The following is a 17,025-nucleotide window of genomic DNA, read 5'->3' on the forward strand; positions in this document are numbered from 1 at the left end:
ATAGAATAAATATCATTCAATATCTTGAACATCGATTTTATCTGCAGATATTTCCTATCTCATTATTAAATCATAGGTTATCCTTGGAGTGGAATGTGAAATTTGCACGAAGGATCAAGATCAAACTTGTGATCTCAAAGAGATTCTGGGGTACAGGTATCTAATTATTATCTCTCCAACTCCTACCTTCTCCCCATGAGTATTAAGCATTCATTATTTCCTGAACTTAAGGATTTGTTTTCCCTAGAATAATTTTGAGAATACTTTCTTGGACCAGGTGAGCTGGCAGCTTGAGGTCACAGGGAGTCAAGAAAGGTTTTTAGTTTTTGTTTTCAGTCCCCTCAAGGATGTAGTGATTTCTCAGAGTAGAACCATAGTGGTTGTTTCCAGAACCAGGAGCTAGATGCTTTCTCCTACTTGAAAACAAGGGTTTCTTTCATCTGGAGTCTCAGTAGACACAAAGCCAGAGGACCTAGGCCTTAGAAATGGGATCAAGAGTTGCCTGATCAAATGGTTCCCAGCACCCTGTGGGCCTTAAGTGGAGATTTCTTTATAGTCTGGACTTAGAGGTTATTGTTTGGCCTTTGTTCTTATGTGGTATGAACTCTGATCGCAGACCATATTTTCTCTCTTTGATACTCCAGTGGATACTGAGACACTGCTCGTCTCTCCAAGTCCTGGAACTTTTTAGAGTAGAAAATTGATATGTATCTACATTGTCTATGATCACAAAGGAAGGCATAGTGCTTGTAGAGGTTAAAATTCCCCACTGATGCTGAAATATTTTTTTAACAGTGTGACTTAGCCATTCCCAACTTCTTAGTGCTGTTCTGGATCCTAAAACTACGTTTATTTTCATAATCATCCTCCTTTCATCACACTCCCCCCAATGTCACTACTGAAATAGACAACTTGCGAAAAGGCCAAGGAACTCATTCCTGGGATTGTTGCGACTGGCTGCCTACTTAGTCCTACTGTCTTTGAGCCTTTATAACTTGGCTTTTGGTACAGGCAAAGGGTAGTTGCTATCCTACCAGTTCTATTTCCAGTCTATCCTACCTCCACCACCTGTGAAAAGAACAAAGAGCAAAAGATGACCTCTAAGTTCGGACTATAAAGAAATCTCCACTTAAGGCCCCCAGGGTGCTGGGAACCATTTGATGAGCTCTAGTGACTAGGGTCCTCACCATTCCACTCTGAGAAATTACTACATTCTGGAATTAACGGTCCATCTTACCTTAAGCATCTTCTGCAGGTCACTCTCCCTTCAACTGAATTTAATCTAAGAAGACTTTTTCCTTCATTACCGAGGTCAGCAAGAGGTAGGGAGGAAAAGCAGCCTTGTAACCTAATTAGTAGTATAATGATAGAACTTGAGAAAACAAAGGCACCATCTAAGCTACACTTCCACTTTGGATAAATGGAGAAGTTCAGACCCAGAGAGACACTGCCTCAAAATCACACAGAAATTTATAGATAAATTTGAGACAAACTCAGGTTTTCTTTATCTGCTTCAGTCTGTGAAATTGACATGCATGTACCCAGTGAGAAGTGAGGGCTGTTTATTTGGGGATATAGCTTCTCCCCAACGTGGTTATTGACTGACTGTAGTGGGAAAGTCAGAAATAATATCTAGATGCAGAGGTGATCAAAGTTTATTATCTGACTTGGACATCTGTACCAAAAGAGAACAGTGGCAATTAATCACTCAGGAACCTTGGGTGTGTCGCAAGCTCCTGTGAGCCCTTGGTATTAGGAGGTGGTATGCTACAGTAGAAAATGTTTAGACTTTGGAGTTAGTTACATTAGGGTTCCAGTCTAGGGTTTATGATTTTTAGACAGATGGAAATGGGGCAAAATAAGTGCTTAAAATATGATCTGCTTTTCTTGTGGATCTTTAGAGCTCTAGATTTTAAGCTTTGGGCTTGACTAGGTAGACAGGCTTTGAATGCATAACAGTGACTTTGTGGCTGTGTGTATGTGTTGAGGGGAGGGGGGATCTTGGTTTCTTTACAGGAAGGATATCAGCAACACTAGATATTTTGTTACTTGTTTCATAATTTCATAAATTCTCTATCCACCTCACCCTATTATCCCATGCCCACCCCCATAAAAGAAAAAATAAAGAAGACTGTCTGCTGCCAGCATGATGTCATTAAGATGTGGCTCAGTACAACTGATACTATTCCCCAGTGGTGGGTATGCTGGGGCTGAACCACCAGTTGGAGCCATTAGCATACTAATGTCATGAGCTGAAGAACAGATTCCATCTTTTTCCCCCTTTACTGCATACTATTCAGCCAGGAGGCTTGTAACATCAGGAATCCTTTGGGTACTGCACTGAGGTACTGCCAAGTAAAACAGGAGAAAATAGATGTGAATTTCTTGGTATGTAATACTGCATGTATGTTATATAGATGTCATATCTTACCTTACCAGAAGGGCTGAGAGATTCTGATCTCTTAGCATGTTTTTAGATGCTGACCATATATATTTTCTTGCCAGACCCTGAACACTTTATAAGTACTCTGAGGACAAGGATCACATTGGCTTTACTTTTGAATCCTCTGTGCCTGGCATGTGGCTGACATTCAATCAATGGTTCTTTGTATTTTCGCTTACAGGTAGTCAAAACTATTGGCTTGAGGGAAGTTTGGTTCTTCGGTCTGCAGTACCAGGACACTAAGGGTTTTTCCACTTGGCTGAAACTCAACAAGAAGGTAAGTGCTCATCCCTTTGTTGCGTTTGGAATTCATTCTTTCAACAGAACTTGCTTAGAAGCATAACAGCTTCTAAGTGGAAGATTCGGGTTTATAAGGTTGTATTTTTGACTGGGTGGTCTATTGACCACCTAGATCAGAATAGAGGCCGGTGTCTACTTTGATTTTCAATAATGAGAATGGCCTTCCAAGAAGGAAAGATCCTTCCATTTCCACTGAAAGCTCTGTTTTCACGTTTGTCTTTTTTTCCCCCAACAGTTTTATTGGCACATAATTTACATATTATACAATTGAGTGGTCCCAATCTTAAATTGTACAATCACCACTACATCTATCTTAGAGCACCACCAACCCTCCCCATGATTAAATTACCTTCAAGTTGAATTTTCCAGTCACAATCTATTCTAGTTCTCGCTCTACTCTCCATCCCTCATTATCCATTCCCAAATGCCTTTCCCGCCATGTTGTCCATACCCACCACTGCATTCCTTATAACATCTTATATCAGTTATTATCATCGTGCATCCACTGCTCCTGTGCTTCACAGCTGGGAAACCCAACAGAGAACAATGAAAAACAAATCACACTAAGGTGGTAAGGATAAGATCATATTAGTGTAAAGACAAAATAAAAATAACGTGTGAGAGGGAGAAGACCCCAATCAACATTCAAAAAGTCAGGGAAGAGATTTCTCTCATGGAACAATTAAGAGATACTTGCACCCAGAACAATTTCAAATCGTGCCTTTAGGGGGGTCAACTGGCTAAGTACAGTATTTGCTTCAGTCAAGATTACAATCTTGCTACAATCAAGATTACAGTGGTCTCTGCCTGATAGTAAGGCTGTTCTGGACTATTGCCCTTGGCTAGAGAGTACTTCCCAGTGGCTCAGGCTGACTAGATACTCTACAGCTTGGTTTTGGGCTCCCACTGTCCTCCACAACCTTCCATAAATTGGGTGTTCATAATTCTTGCTCTGATACTTTTGTCTTCACCATATTTGAATTTTGTATTTGTTGTGTTTGGATCATACAAGCTGGTATGCTTCTTCTGTGTGGTCTTGGTTGACTCCTCATTTAGATGGCTGTTTGTTTAAATACAACATCCCAGGCACTATTCCGATTGATAGCTGGGCACCACCTTTTTTTGCCACACTTTTCTGTAGCACACTTTTCTTCAGTAATCATTTCATAAAGGTATCAAGCAGGGTCATGATATAAGAACTAATTGTTGGAACTAGGATTTAGTGTGTGCCCACAACTCATTCCTGGATCTATGCTTTTAAAAAAAATTTTAATTTGCTGTGACTTGGGAATTAATACATGTCATATCATTCCATAGTCCAATCATGTTAAACATAATTGTACAATTGCTTCCATAATCTCCAAACATACTTTTCCTTCCTGGGCTTTTTTACATCATCTCCTTCTTATCCCATATTTTAACCCTCCCCCCCAATCCCTTGTTTTGTTTTCATTCCATGTAATCTTGATGTCCCTAGGTTTCATTTACTGAGAAACAGTAAAACAAATAACACAGCTTCAAAAGGATGATCCTCAATGGTAGTGCACCTCTGAGATATAGCCTAATACACACCAGCATTAGCAAAATATAACGGAATGGCCATCACAAGATTGCCAGAATAATATATCTCTTACTATGGCCTACAAGACGTTGATGTAGCAAAATATTGTTTGTCCACCAACCAACATCACTCTTGGTACAGCTGTCTTCTGCTTCCTCAGACACCAATGTGTTTTCTAGTTTAAGTCTTCAGGTTACAAGTGTGTCTGAGCTATCATCCAGTTCACCAAGTGTGGTTCCCATATGGGGGTCTCACAGATGTAGCTTCTGGATCATGCCATGCACCCTAAAGATGCAGAATTCAGTGTCCCAGTGCTCTACAGCACCCATACTTGGTTCCCCAGAGACCCCCAGATGCTGTGTGTCTTTTCTGTCGACCAGCTGCACACCAATACAGACTCTCTCCACCTAAAGTTCCCAAGAGCTTCCTCAGTCTCTCCTCCCCCAACCTAGAAGTCAGGCATTCCTCCCCTCCCCTCAACAGACATGCACCTATGTTCCCCCATAACGTGATCCTTCTCTCTCCCTACTTCTGCACTGCCCCTCTGTTTTAGCCCATAAGGCCAATATTAGCCCATAATTCCAGTATTAGCCCATGAGTTCCTCTTCACATTCACACAGCACATGCAATGATGCCAAATGCAGGAAGATCACAGGCGAGTGGGTGGAAAGTCCTGTGGGTCCAATAGCAGTGGATGATCTCCAAGGTTCTAGCTGCCATCGGTGTGGCTCCATGTGGCTTGTCAACAAGAAAGTGAAACAGAGACAATGTGGTCTGCCTCCCAGGAGAAAAAGAGAAAGATCCCAGAATCCTCATCAGGGGTTCACGCTCACACAGAGGCATCTTTGGCTATGACCTGATTGACAGGTTAGACTCCACCCCTTCACTCATAATACCCTCAAGTTAACAAGAGCTTATGTAACTACCACACCGTCCCATCAGTAAGACTCATCTCTTTGACAGTGCTGCCACCTTTCCAGAGGACCTCACTCCAGACACGCATGGCTACCATTCAGTTGACAACGTCCCTCTACCCTCCACCATTTGATCCCAGCTGTCGTGAGGTGCCCTCTGGTCAAGTGACCTACACTATTACTTACCTAGAACAAATGGGTGTGGCTTATTGGCACTGGTCCAGCTTTTTACTAGGCTGTCTGTTACCCAGTCAGAAGACTGGATGGCCTGCACACTTGAGCTTGTGCCCATTGTGCTGCTTGTTCCTACCTCAGTGGACTCATACAGTATCTGCCCCCTTTTTGGCTTAACTAACTTCACTCAGCATAATGGCTTCTAGATTGTGTTACACAGGGTTCTCTAGAGAAACAAAGCCAGGACACTTACAATAAAGACACACACACACACACACACACACAACATGAAGGAATATAACAGCTAATTAGTCCACACAGAAGTACAGAGGGCTCAGTTCAATGCACTTCTGTGACACAGTTAATATACTGGTAGTCCTTAGACTCAGGAGGCCGCCACAGTCCAAGGTCAAGAAGGCAGACACCTGAGTCATCCATACAACAGTGGAGGTAATCCGGCCAGAGGCAGCAAGCAGCAGAGTGGGTCACCAACTGTCAGCCAGATGACAGAATCCAATAGTCCCAAGCTCAAGCGAAAGTATACACCCTCAGAGTGGCAAAGTGGGTCTCCAAGGAAACTCAAGCTCTAGCAACACGTTCCACAGGTTGGGTGTCCCACAGGTAGTGTAGCTCGCAAGTTGAGGCAGAGAACTCGCTATAGCAGCTGCACACTGGTACAATCACCAGAGAGCAAGAGAGAGACAGGCTGGGCTTGCCGAGCCATTTATCTCTTTGTCCTCCAATCAAACTTTGACTGTATTAATCCCACATGTTCCTATTGGCCAAGTTGGCACAAAAGGAAACTACCTATCACCAAGAGCCCTCCATGAGTTAAGGTGCTTCATGGTTTCATTGCTATTTTTCAAAGATGCGTAGTATTCCACTGTGTTTTTGTACCAGTTTTTTATCCATCCCTCTATTGATGTGATTTTAGCCCGTTTCCAGCTTCTTGTTATTGTGAACTGTGCTGTGATGAACATGGGGAACAAATGTCTGCTTCCGTTCTGTTTCTTATTTCTTTTGGGTAGATGCCCAGTAATGGTGTTTCTGGGTCAGGTATCTTCATATTGCCTTCCATAGTAGCTATACATATTTACAAGTCCACCAACAGTGGATAAGAGTTCCTATGCCTAAAAAAATAAAGAGTTCCTATGCCATCCCATCCTCTCCAATATTTGTTCTCAGTTTTGTTTTGTTTTTAAACCGAGCCAAAGTAATGGGTGTTAGGTGATTTCTCATTCTTGTTTTGATTTTCATATCCTGGATGGTTAATGACTGGGAGCATTTCCTTATGTGTTTATTAGCCATTTGAGTGTCATTTTTTTCAAATTGTCTGTTCAGATCTTTTCCCCACCTTTTTAGAGGGCTATACGTTTGTATCTTGTTGGAAGCTTATTAAATTCTGTAGATTTTAGTTAATTAGTTCTTTGTCTTTTATGTGATTACTAAGTATATATTCCCAGCCTCTGGTCTCTCTTTTTACTTTTTCAATAATGCCTTTTAATGAACAGACGTGTTTTATTTATGTATCTAATTATTTATTTATTGATCATTTTATTGGGGGCTCATACAGCTTTTCTCACACTCCATTCTTCCATCCATCCATTGTGTCAAGCACATTTGTACATATGTTGCCATCATCATTTTCAAAACATCTTCTTTTTACTTGAGCACTTGGTATCAGCTCTTCATTCCCCGCCCCCACCCCCCTCCCACCATGAACACTTGAAAATTAAAAAAAAAATTCTTGTCTTAAACTGACTGATGTCTCTCTTCACCCACTATTCTGTTGTCCATTCCCCAGGGAGGGGGTTATGTGAAGGTCATTGTGATGGGTCCCCCCTTCTCCCCCCACCTTCCCCTTCCCCTCCTGGTATCACAATTCTCATTATTGGACCTGAGGGGTTTATCTGTTCTGGATTCCCTATGTTGTGAGCTCCTATCTGTACCAGTGTACATGCTCTGGTCTAGCTGGATTTGTAAGGTAGAATTATGGTCATGATAAGGGGGTGAGTGGGGAGGAAGCATTAAAGAACTACAGCAGCAGTTCTCAAACTGTGGGTCAGGACCCCTTTGGGGGGAGGGTCGAATGGCCCTTTCACAGGGGTCACCTGATTCATAACAGTAGAAAAATTACAATTATGAAGTAGCAACAAAAATAATTTTATAGTTGGGGGTCACCACAACATGATGAACTGCATTAAAGGGTCGCGGCATTAGGAAAGTTGAGAACCACTAATCAGAGGAAAGTTGTATGTTTTATTGATGCTAGATTGCACCCTGACCACACCATGACTGCATCTCTTCCTTGTGACCCTTCTGTAAGGGGATGTCTAATTGTCTACAAATGGGCTTTGGTTTCCATTCTACACTCCCCCTCATTCTCATTGATACAATTTTTTTGTTCTGGGTTCTTGATGCCTGATACCTGATCTCATGAACACCTCATGATCACACAGACTGTTGTGCTTTCTCCATGTGGACTTTGTTGATTCTCAGCTAGATGGCCGCTTGTTTATCTTCAAGCCTTTAAGAACCCAGACACTATATCTTTTGATAGCTAGGCACCATCAGCTTTCTTCACCACATTTGCTTATGCACCCATTTTGTCTTCAGTGATCGTGTCAGGAAAGTGAGTATCACGGAATGTCTGGTTAATAGAACAAAGTGTTCTTGTGATGAGGGAGTATTTGAGTCAAGGCCAGATGTCTGTCTGCTAGCTTAATACTTAACATATAAATATATGTACATAGATCTATTTCCCTATCATTATATAAAAATATATTTACATATGTACATGTCTGTATTTAGAGCTCTGTAAATGACCTTTGCCTCCTAGTTCTTTCCTCTATTTCCCTTTACTTTCTTCTTGTCCCACTATCATGTTCAGCCTTTATTCCGGTTTCAGTAATTCCTTTCAGCCACATTGCCTTTGATCAAGCCCCTCTAGGCAGGCATCCTACGCCCTCCTCGACATTGATTTTAGACCACTTATTGTTCCCTAGTCCCTGGGGTTGTTAACACCCAGTTCCTTCCCCCCCCTACCCCTCTCCAATGTCCCCTGGAACCATTGGTCCCATTTATTCTCCTTTGAATCGTTTATCCCACCTATTTTCTCTAGACAGACATGCATAGACAATAATAAGCACAAACACAAACAAAACACAAAGAACGGCAAAAAAACTCACCACGGACAAAAACAGAAAAACCTATAAATAGTTCAAGGTCTGTTGACCTTTAGGAGTGTTTTCTAGTCGAGGCTGATGAGGTGTCAAGCCCTGACCCCAAGCCTATTTTTGGTATTCTGCAGGGACTTCATTGCTTTGGTCCCCTCCCCGCTCTGTTGCACACCCTTTGTATTTTTCCCTGGAGCAGTGGGGTCAGATTGGGTACAATTCCCACACTGTGCCTTAAGTGTTGTCTCCTGTAGCGCTATGGTTCAGTGAGAGACATTGTGTCTCATGGTGGGGCAAGCCCTATGGTCCTCTCTGTGCACTGGCTGCTCTGAGCAGGAATATTGCCCTCGGGACTTGGTGGGCCAGGATGTGTTTCACTCTCTGCTTCCCCTTTCGTTTGCTCCTGTTTGCTCTGATCAGCTCTCTCCCTGAACTTTAGTTTCAGTGCTGTACTCTGAAGTGAATTCTGTGGGTAAGGGAGTTGTCCACATAGTTTGGATTGGGGCTGACCCCCAGAACTCTCTGTTGGTTCCCCTCTTCTTGCCTCTATGTTGTATTCATGTCTTTGCACACCCCGTTGAAGTCTGGTCCCTCTCCTGTGGTGATATAAACAATAACCTCCCCTTGGGTGGTTAGTGCCCTGTTCTTCAGCTGCCCATGTTGGGTTTTTTTCTTTTCTCCATCTTTTTAATTGACTGCCATATATATCCCTGGATTGGGTCTGCCCCCCTGCACCTGGATCTCACCTCAGACATTTATGTATGCAGTAGCTTTTCCCCTATGCTCCCTTTGCATTTTTAAACTTACCTCAATGGACTCATGTTGTACTTGTCCTTTTGTGCTTGGTTTGCTTCATATAGCATAATTTCCTCCCATACTTCACATGTGGTGATGTGCTTCATGCATTCATCACTGCTTTTTATTGATGCATAGTACTCCATTGTATGTATGTACCACAATTTAAAAAATCATTTTATTGGCGGCTCATACAATTTTTATCACAATCCACACATATCCACTGTGTCAAGTGCATCTGTACATCTGCTGCCATCATAATTCTCAAAACATTTGCTTTCTACTTAAGCCTTTGCTATCAGCTCCTCATTTTCCCCCTCCCTCCCTGCTCCCCTCTCACTCATGAAGCCTTGATAATTTATAAATTACTACTGTTTTGTTATATCTTATACTGTCTGATGTCTCCCTTCACCCACTTTTCTGTTGTCCATCCCCCAGGGAGGAGGTTATATGTAGATCCTTTTCATCGGTTCCCCCTTTCTACCCCACCTTCTCTCCAACCTCCTCATATCACCACTCTGACCACTGACCCTGAAGAGATCATCTGTCCTGGGTTCCCTGTGTTTCCATTTCCTATCTGTACCAATGTACATCCTCTGGTCTAGCCAGATTTGTAAGGTAAAATTGGGATCATGATAGTGGGGGGAGGAAGCATTTAAGAACTAGAGGAAAGTAGTATGTTTCATCGTTGATACCCTGCACTCTGACTGGCTTGTGTCCTCCCCATGACCCTTCTGCAAGGGGGTGTCCAGTTGCCTAAAGATGGGCCTTGGATCTCCACTTGGCACTCACCCTCATTTACAATGATATGGTTTTTTTGTTCTTTGATGTCTGATACCTGATCCCTTTGACACCTAGTGGTCATACAGACTGGTCTGTTTCTTCCATGTGGGTTTTGTTGCTTCTGAGCTAGATGGCCATTTGTTTATCTTCAGGCCTTTCAGACCCCAGATGCTATATCTTTTGATAGTCAGGCACCATCAGCTTTCTTCACCACATTTGCTTATGCACACAGTTGTCTTCAGTGATCATGTTGGGAAGATGAGCATCATAGAATGCCAATTTAATAGAACAAAGTGTTCTTGAATTGAGTAAGCACTTGAGTAGAGGTCCAATGTGCATCTGCTTCCTTAATACTAAATCTATAAATATATGCACGTAGATCTATTTACCCCCAGTCCTATATATATTTACATATTTACATGTTGTATTTAGAACTCTATAAATACCCTTTGCCTTCTATTTCTTTCCTCTATTTCTCTTGCCCCAAAATCATGCTCACCCTTCATTTGGGTTACAGTAATTTCATTTGGTTACATTGCCTTTGCTGAATCCCTACTAGCCTCTCACACCCTCTTTGCCACTAATATTGGATTACTTCTTGCTCCCTTGTCCCTGGGTTGGTCAAAATCCCCTCCTTTCCCCCGCCTTTTCCTCTCCCATGTCCCCCGGTAACCATCAGTCCTGTTGTTTTCTCCGCCAGACTGTTCATCCATCCTATCTTATCTAGATAGATCTGCATCAATAATAATATGCACCAAAAAGCAAGGCATAGCAAGACAGTGACAAATGGGAACAAAATTATGACAACAAAAAAGAAAACAAATGACCCAAAGAAGAAGAAATTTAAAAAAAGAAAAAGTTAAAAGACAATATTAAAAAGAAAGAAAAACCTTTAAATAGATCAAGGTCTGATTTTTGACCTCTAGGAGTGTCCTTCAGTAAAGTCCGATGGGGTGCCAAGCTCTGTCCCCAATTCTACCCTTTGCACAACCTCGGGGCTCCCTGATCTGGTCAATTTTTAATCTACTCATCCGTTGATGGAAATGTGGGTTGTTTCCAACTCTTTGTGATTGTGAACTGTACCGTGAGAAACATTGGAGCATAGATATCTTGCCATGGTTGTTTTCTTGCCTCTTCTAGGTATATGCCCAGAAGCGGGATTGCTGGGTCATATGATAGCTCGATTTCCATCTGTTTTAGATATTGCCTAAACGATTACCATAGTAACTGTGCATACCCACAGTTCTACCAGCAGGGGCGAGTGTTCCTATCTCACCACAGCCTCTCCACGTGTTACATTCTGATTTTCGTATTGGGGTATCTTTGAGGGTGTTAGTTGCTATTTCATAGTTGCTTTAATTTGATTTCTCTTATGGCTTACCATTGGTAACATTTTCATGTGTTTATTGGCCATTTGGAGTTTTGCATTTATGACCACCTCCTCAGTGGGCAATTAGTTTGTTGTTGTTTTTTTTTTTTAAGCTAGCAGAGTACTGTAGATTTTTGTAATAAGGTCTTTGTCTGATGTGTCATAGCTAAAGATGTTTTCCCAGTCTGTGAGCTCTCATTACTCTCTTGGTGAATTATTTTGATGTACATAGATGTTTTTTCTTCAGTATATTCCACTTGTCAATTTGTGCCTCATCTGGATATGTGTCCTTACCTATTTTCAATAGCCTTAGTATTCCCTGCGTCAAAGTTCTCAGGTTTGTCCCAGTTTTCTCATTGATGGCCCTAATAGTTGGGGTTTTAGAGTAAGGTTCATTGAGATTATTGTTGTGTATAAAGTGAAGTAAGGGTCTTTCATTTTTCTACAGTTAGATATCCATTTTTTTCCAGTACCACTTGTTGAAGGGGGTATCTTTTTCCCATTTGGTATTTTTGGGGCCCTTATCAAAGATCAGTTGTGTATATACTGATTATTTTATTTCTGAGTTTTCTGTTCTTTTCCATTAGTCTGAATATTTGTCATTATACCAATTCCATGCTGTTTGGACCACTATGGCTATATTGTAGGTGCTTAACTCAGGTAAAGCAAGCCATTCCAGTCTGTTCTTATTCTTGAGGAGTCTGCTAATTCTGGGTTTCTTCCCTCTCCATATGAAGTTGATAATCAGTTTTTCCAGTTATTTGAGGAAATATGGTGGTATTTGTATCAGAATAGCATTAAACTTATATAGTGCCTTAGGACAGAACTGACATCTTTGCTATATTGAGTCTTCTGATCCATGAACATAAGTTATTTTTCCATTTGTTAGGATCACTCTTGGTTTCTTGTAATAGTGTTCTGTAGTTTTCCTCATATAAATCTTGTTTTTTTTTTTAAGTCAAGTAATTCCCTATTTATTTCAATTTGTGCTTGGCTATTGTGAAGGGTACTACACTTCTGATCCCCTCTTCTGTGACCTTGTCCAACATGTATAGCAGTCTGATAGACTTCTGTTTGGGGGTTTTCCATATATGAACTCATATCATCTGCAAATAATGATAGTTTTACCTCTTCCTTCTTGAGGCGAATACCTTTGATGTCTTTGCCTTATGTTGTTATCTAGGACCTCCAGTGCAATGTTAAATAGGACTGGGGACATGTGGCACCATTGTCTGGTCCCCCTTTTTAGAAAGATTGTATTCCTCTTTTCTCTATTGACTACCACCTTGGCTGTTGGTTTTGTATATACAGCTTGTATTATATTGAGGAATTTTCCTTCCATTTCTATCTTCTTGGGTTTCTTAAGCAGGAATGGGTGTTGAATATTGTCAAATGCTTTTTCTGCACCTATCAATTGATATTATCATGTCGTTCTTAGAATTTTTCATGTCAGTTTGGCAAATAATACTAATATTATTTTGTATGTTGAATCACACTTGGTCATGGGGATTTATTTGTTTTATATACTTTTGTACTCCTTTGGCCAGTATTTTGTTGAGGATTTTTGTGTCAATGTTCATTAAGGACATTGGTCTGTAGTTCTCAATTCATGTGGAATCCTTTCCCAGTTTAGGTATCAGAGCTATTATTAGCTACATAGAAAGGGTTCAGGAGTTTTTAGTCTTTTTCTATGTTCTAGAAGAGTTTGGGTAGAATTGCTGTCAGTTCTTCCCTGAATACTTGTCTGCTAGCCATTCTGCTAGCCTCTGCCTTTCAATGGTTTTCTTTTGTTGTTGAGATTGCTGGTGCTGATTTCTGTTTTCACTGTGTTGTTTTAGATGAACCTGGCGCCATTTTCCAGAGAGTCAAAGAACACTGGGCTTTCAGTCTCTCCCTTTATTTTTTCAAATCATTTTATTGGAGGCTCATACAGCTCTTATCTCATCTCATACATACATCCATTGTGTCAAGGAGAGAATTTATAATGTCATGGAGAGACAATTAGAGCAACAACATAAACTCAAAAATCAAAAGTATAAAAATAGTATTGCATTTTTTGTGCTTTAATGCCTGATACCTGGTCCCTTCAATGCCTCATGATCACATAGGCTGGTGTGCTTCTTCCATGTGGGTTTTGTTGCTTCTGAGCTAGATGGCCGCTTGTTCACCTTCAAGCCTTTAAGACCCCAGACGCTTTAGTGTTTGACAGCCAGGCACCATCTGCTTTCTTCACCACCTTTGCTAAGAATAAACTCAAGGTTTGTCACAGAAGTTGAGGTAAAATCCTGAACTATTAGGGCCATTAATGAGGAAATTGGGACAAACCTCAGAACCTTGGCACAGGGATTATATAGGCTATCAGAAATAGGGAAGGATACAAATACAGAGGAGCCACAAAAAGACAAGTGGGATATACTGAGGATAAGACACCTGTGTACATCGAAAAAATTCACCAATAGAGTAATGAGAGCCCACCAACTGGGAAAACATCTTTAGCAACGACACATCAGACAAAGGTCTTATTAATAAAATCTACAATATTTTGCAAGCTTACAATAAGAGAAAAACTAACTGCCCACTGAGGAGGTGGCAAAGAACCTGAACAGAAGTTTCAGAGTCTGAAATCTGAATTGTCAATAAACATATTAGAAAATGTTCCCGGTCATTAGTCATAAGAGAAATGCTAATCAAAACAACTATGAGATACCACCTAAACCCCGCAAAGATAGCCCAATTCAAAAAATCAAAAAGCAACAAGTGTTGGAGGGGCTGTTGTGAGATAGAAACTCTCATCCACTGCTAGTGGACCTGTAGGTATGTACAGCCACTATGGAAATCGATTTCATGGTTTCTAAAACAGATGGAAATTGAGCTACCACATAACCCAGCAATCTGCCTACTGGGTATATACTTGGTAGAGACAAGAAACAAACCACAGCTGGACATCTGTGCTCTAGTGTCCATAGTGGCACAGTTGACAAATGCAAGTAGTTGGAAACAACCCAAATTTCCAGCAACAGATGAATGGATTAAAAAACTGTGGTACATACATACAATGTAGTATTATGCATCACTTAAATGCAGTGATGAATGCATGAAGCATATTGCCGCATGGGAAGAACTGGAAGAAATTATGCTAAGTGCAGTAAGCCAAGCTCAAAAGAAACAGTGGTGTGGCCAAGGTCAAGCCCCAGCCGGCTTCCACTGAGGTAAGCCAAAAGCCCCCAGCCCCTCAAAACCCGTGGTTCTATGCCTACTTATCTTTATAATGTTCCTCCTGCGTTCCAGCAGTGTTGAATTTCCCTATGAGTAACACTCATGGGCTGAATTCTGCAGAGTTCCTCTGGTATGTGTAACTCCATCGCCATCTTGCTGGAATCCACCCCCCCGCCCCCCATGTCTGGTTCTTATTCAGAGAGGAAATGCTTTTCATTTTTCTCCATTAAATGAAATACTAGCTGTTGATTTTTCATATATGACTTCTATTATGTTAAATTATTTCCTTTCTTTCCACTCCTGTTTTATTTATTTAACATCTTTCATGTCATATAATTCACTTGCACAATGTAAAGGCTTGAATATATTAAAAAGTTGTGCAATCATTACTACAATTAATTGTAGAAATTTTCCTCCATTCGTGTACTCATTGTTATCAACCCTCCATTTTCTACCGACCTCCCCTGCCATATCCCTAAGAAACTGTATTCTTCCCTTTTGCTTTGGAGCATCCCCCAAAGCAGCTCTATTGAAACCACCAGCAAAAGTCAGCCAGGGTTCTGGTTCTTGCCATGTGTGCTCAAACAGTCACAATTTGATCTGAAAATGCAGCCTGAATTTGTGCCACCATGTACAAAGATTATCAGCTTCATCAAGCTTGACTAAGTGATCTTTGAGTGGATTATCCAAGATAGCTATCCAACAGAAGAAACAATACCAACTATTTGTACGTAAAATAGTTGGTACTGTTTCTTCTGTTGGATAGCTATCTTACTGTCACCAAAAATTTACCTATCCTGCATTTCTTGTGATGAAAGTCATACAATCCCCCAAAACAGTTTATAAACAAAACAAACAAAAACTTCATTCAAAAGAAAGCAGAAAATAATAAAAAGTACAAGAAATTTTAAATGGATCAAAGGGGAAAACAAATAATATGTTATAATTTAACTCAACTATGCTTGTGTTGATTCACTTTCTGATGCACTATGTCTGAGGGCAAGGCTTTTCACATCCCTGATTAATTGTCTGAGGGAATTCTATGGAGGCATGATACCTGTGAGATGAATTTTATTCATTATTTCTGAAAACAGGGTACTCAGTTTGGGGTGGCTGGGTTTCTTGAACTGGGAATTGTCCACTGGGTTAAGGAAGGTATCTGGACTCAGTGGAGGATTGAAGGTGGCTCACAAGTGGTCTGGAAACCATCATGTCAGTAGATTTGGTGCCAGGAGTGATGGGGAGACTGAGGACATTGGCATGTCCTAGAGACTGGCAGCAGCACATGGTGCCCCCAGTACAATGGCAATGGGGGTGCTTAATCAGGGACTGTTTGGTGGACTTTCTATTGCATTTAGCTTTTCTTTTAAGTATCAAAATCTGTCTCTTTCTCAGCCTAGCACAACAATACCAGGCCCATGGAGGCGATGGGAGGGCCTCAACTAGCCAAGAATCTATATAGGGTGATTGGCCAGGGTAGCAAGGGCTCCCTGTGACCACATTCCAAACTCCCTGGATTAAAAGGGGGTTGATTGTGCTCTCTGGGGTTGGGGGTAAGCAGACAATCAAATCCAAAGGATGGCCGATTCGACCTGACCCAGCATTCAGAGTCATCCTGGTTTCAGTTTTACCCCATAGTCCTGAGCAATTTTGTCAAGATTTTTAATCATACAGTCTAACACAGTGGGCTGCAACTGTCGATTACCCAAGGTGTATGTGAAACCCTTGAATGGTGACATGACACACAAGGGAAGGGGGTGACTGAATGACAGACAGACATTCACCTAATCACATCTCTCTCAAGAGCTTAGGTCCCTCTTAACTAAGGAGCATAAAGGAGACTCACCTCCCCTATGGAGGCTGACCAAACCCAGGATTTGTACGGGTGCTCCTTAGTCAAGACTTGTCACATTTTGTTTGAGGCTTCATAAGCCTTGGTGCATTTTTAAGATGCTTAGAATTTGAAATTTGCTTATTGCATCTTATAGCAATGGTACATATGAAGATATATTTCTCTATGGTTTGAAGTGGATCATATGAGACATGTAACATCAAGATTTTATTACTTTACAATGTCCCCTTGCAAAAAAAATTGAATTTGCTTTGAACTTTAGTCTTGCATAAGACTGATAATAAACCTCTAAACTTGCCCAGTAAAAATGTGATCTTTTAATATTGAGCAAACAAAACTGGAAAAGATTAAATTAAGAGCATTTTGTTTTGTCCATGGCTGGGATAACGGCTGTAGTTGAATAAGCATTCTTTGAGAACAACTGAGAGCATAGAAGCCACCA

General features: G+C 41.1%; 1 protein-coding gene across 3 annotated transcripts in view; it reads left to right on the forward strand.

Moving 5' to 3' along the window:
* Positions 1–17,025, forward strand: part of MSN (moesin) — a 202,830-nt gene that overhangs the window by 170,892 nt on the left and 14,913 nt on the right. For all 3 annotated transcript variants that reach the window (XM_075539283.1, XM_075539282.1, XM_075539281.1), the window contains exon 3: positions 2,625–2,720. In XM_075539283.1, the coding sequence (XP_075395398.1) occupies positions 2,625–2,720 (96 nt within the window). The remainder of the gene's footprint in view (positions 1–2,624; positions 2,721–17,025) is intronic.

The sequence above is a fragment of the Tenrec ecaudatus genome, chromosome X (genome assembly GCF_050624435.1).
Source record: "Tenrec ecaudatus isolate mTenEca1 chromosome X, mTenEca1.hap1, whole genome shotgun sequence".
Classification (NCBI taxonomy): Eukaryota; Metazoa; Chordata; class Mammalia; order Afrosoricida; family Tenrecidae; genus Tenrec; species Tenrec ecaudatus.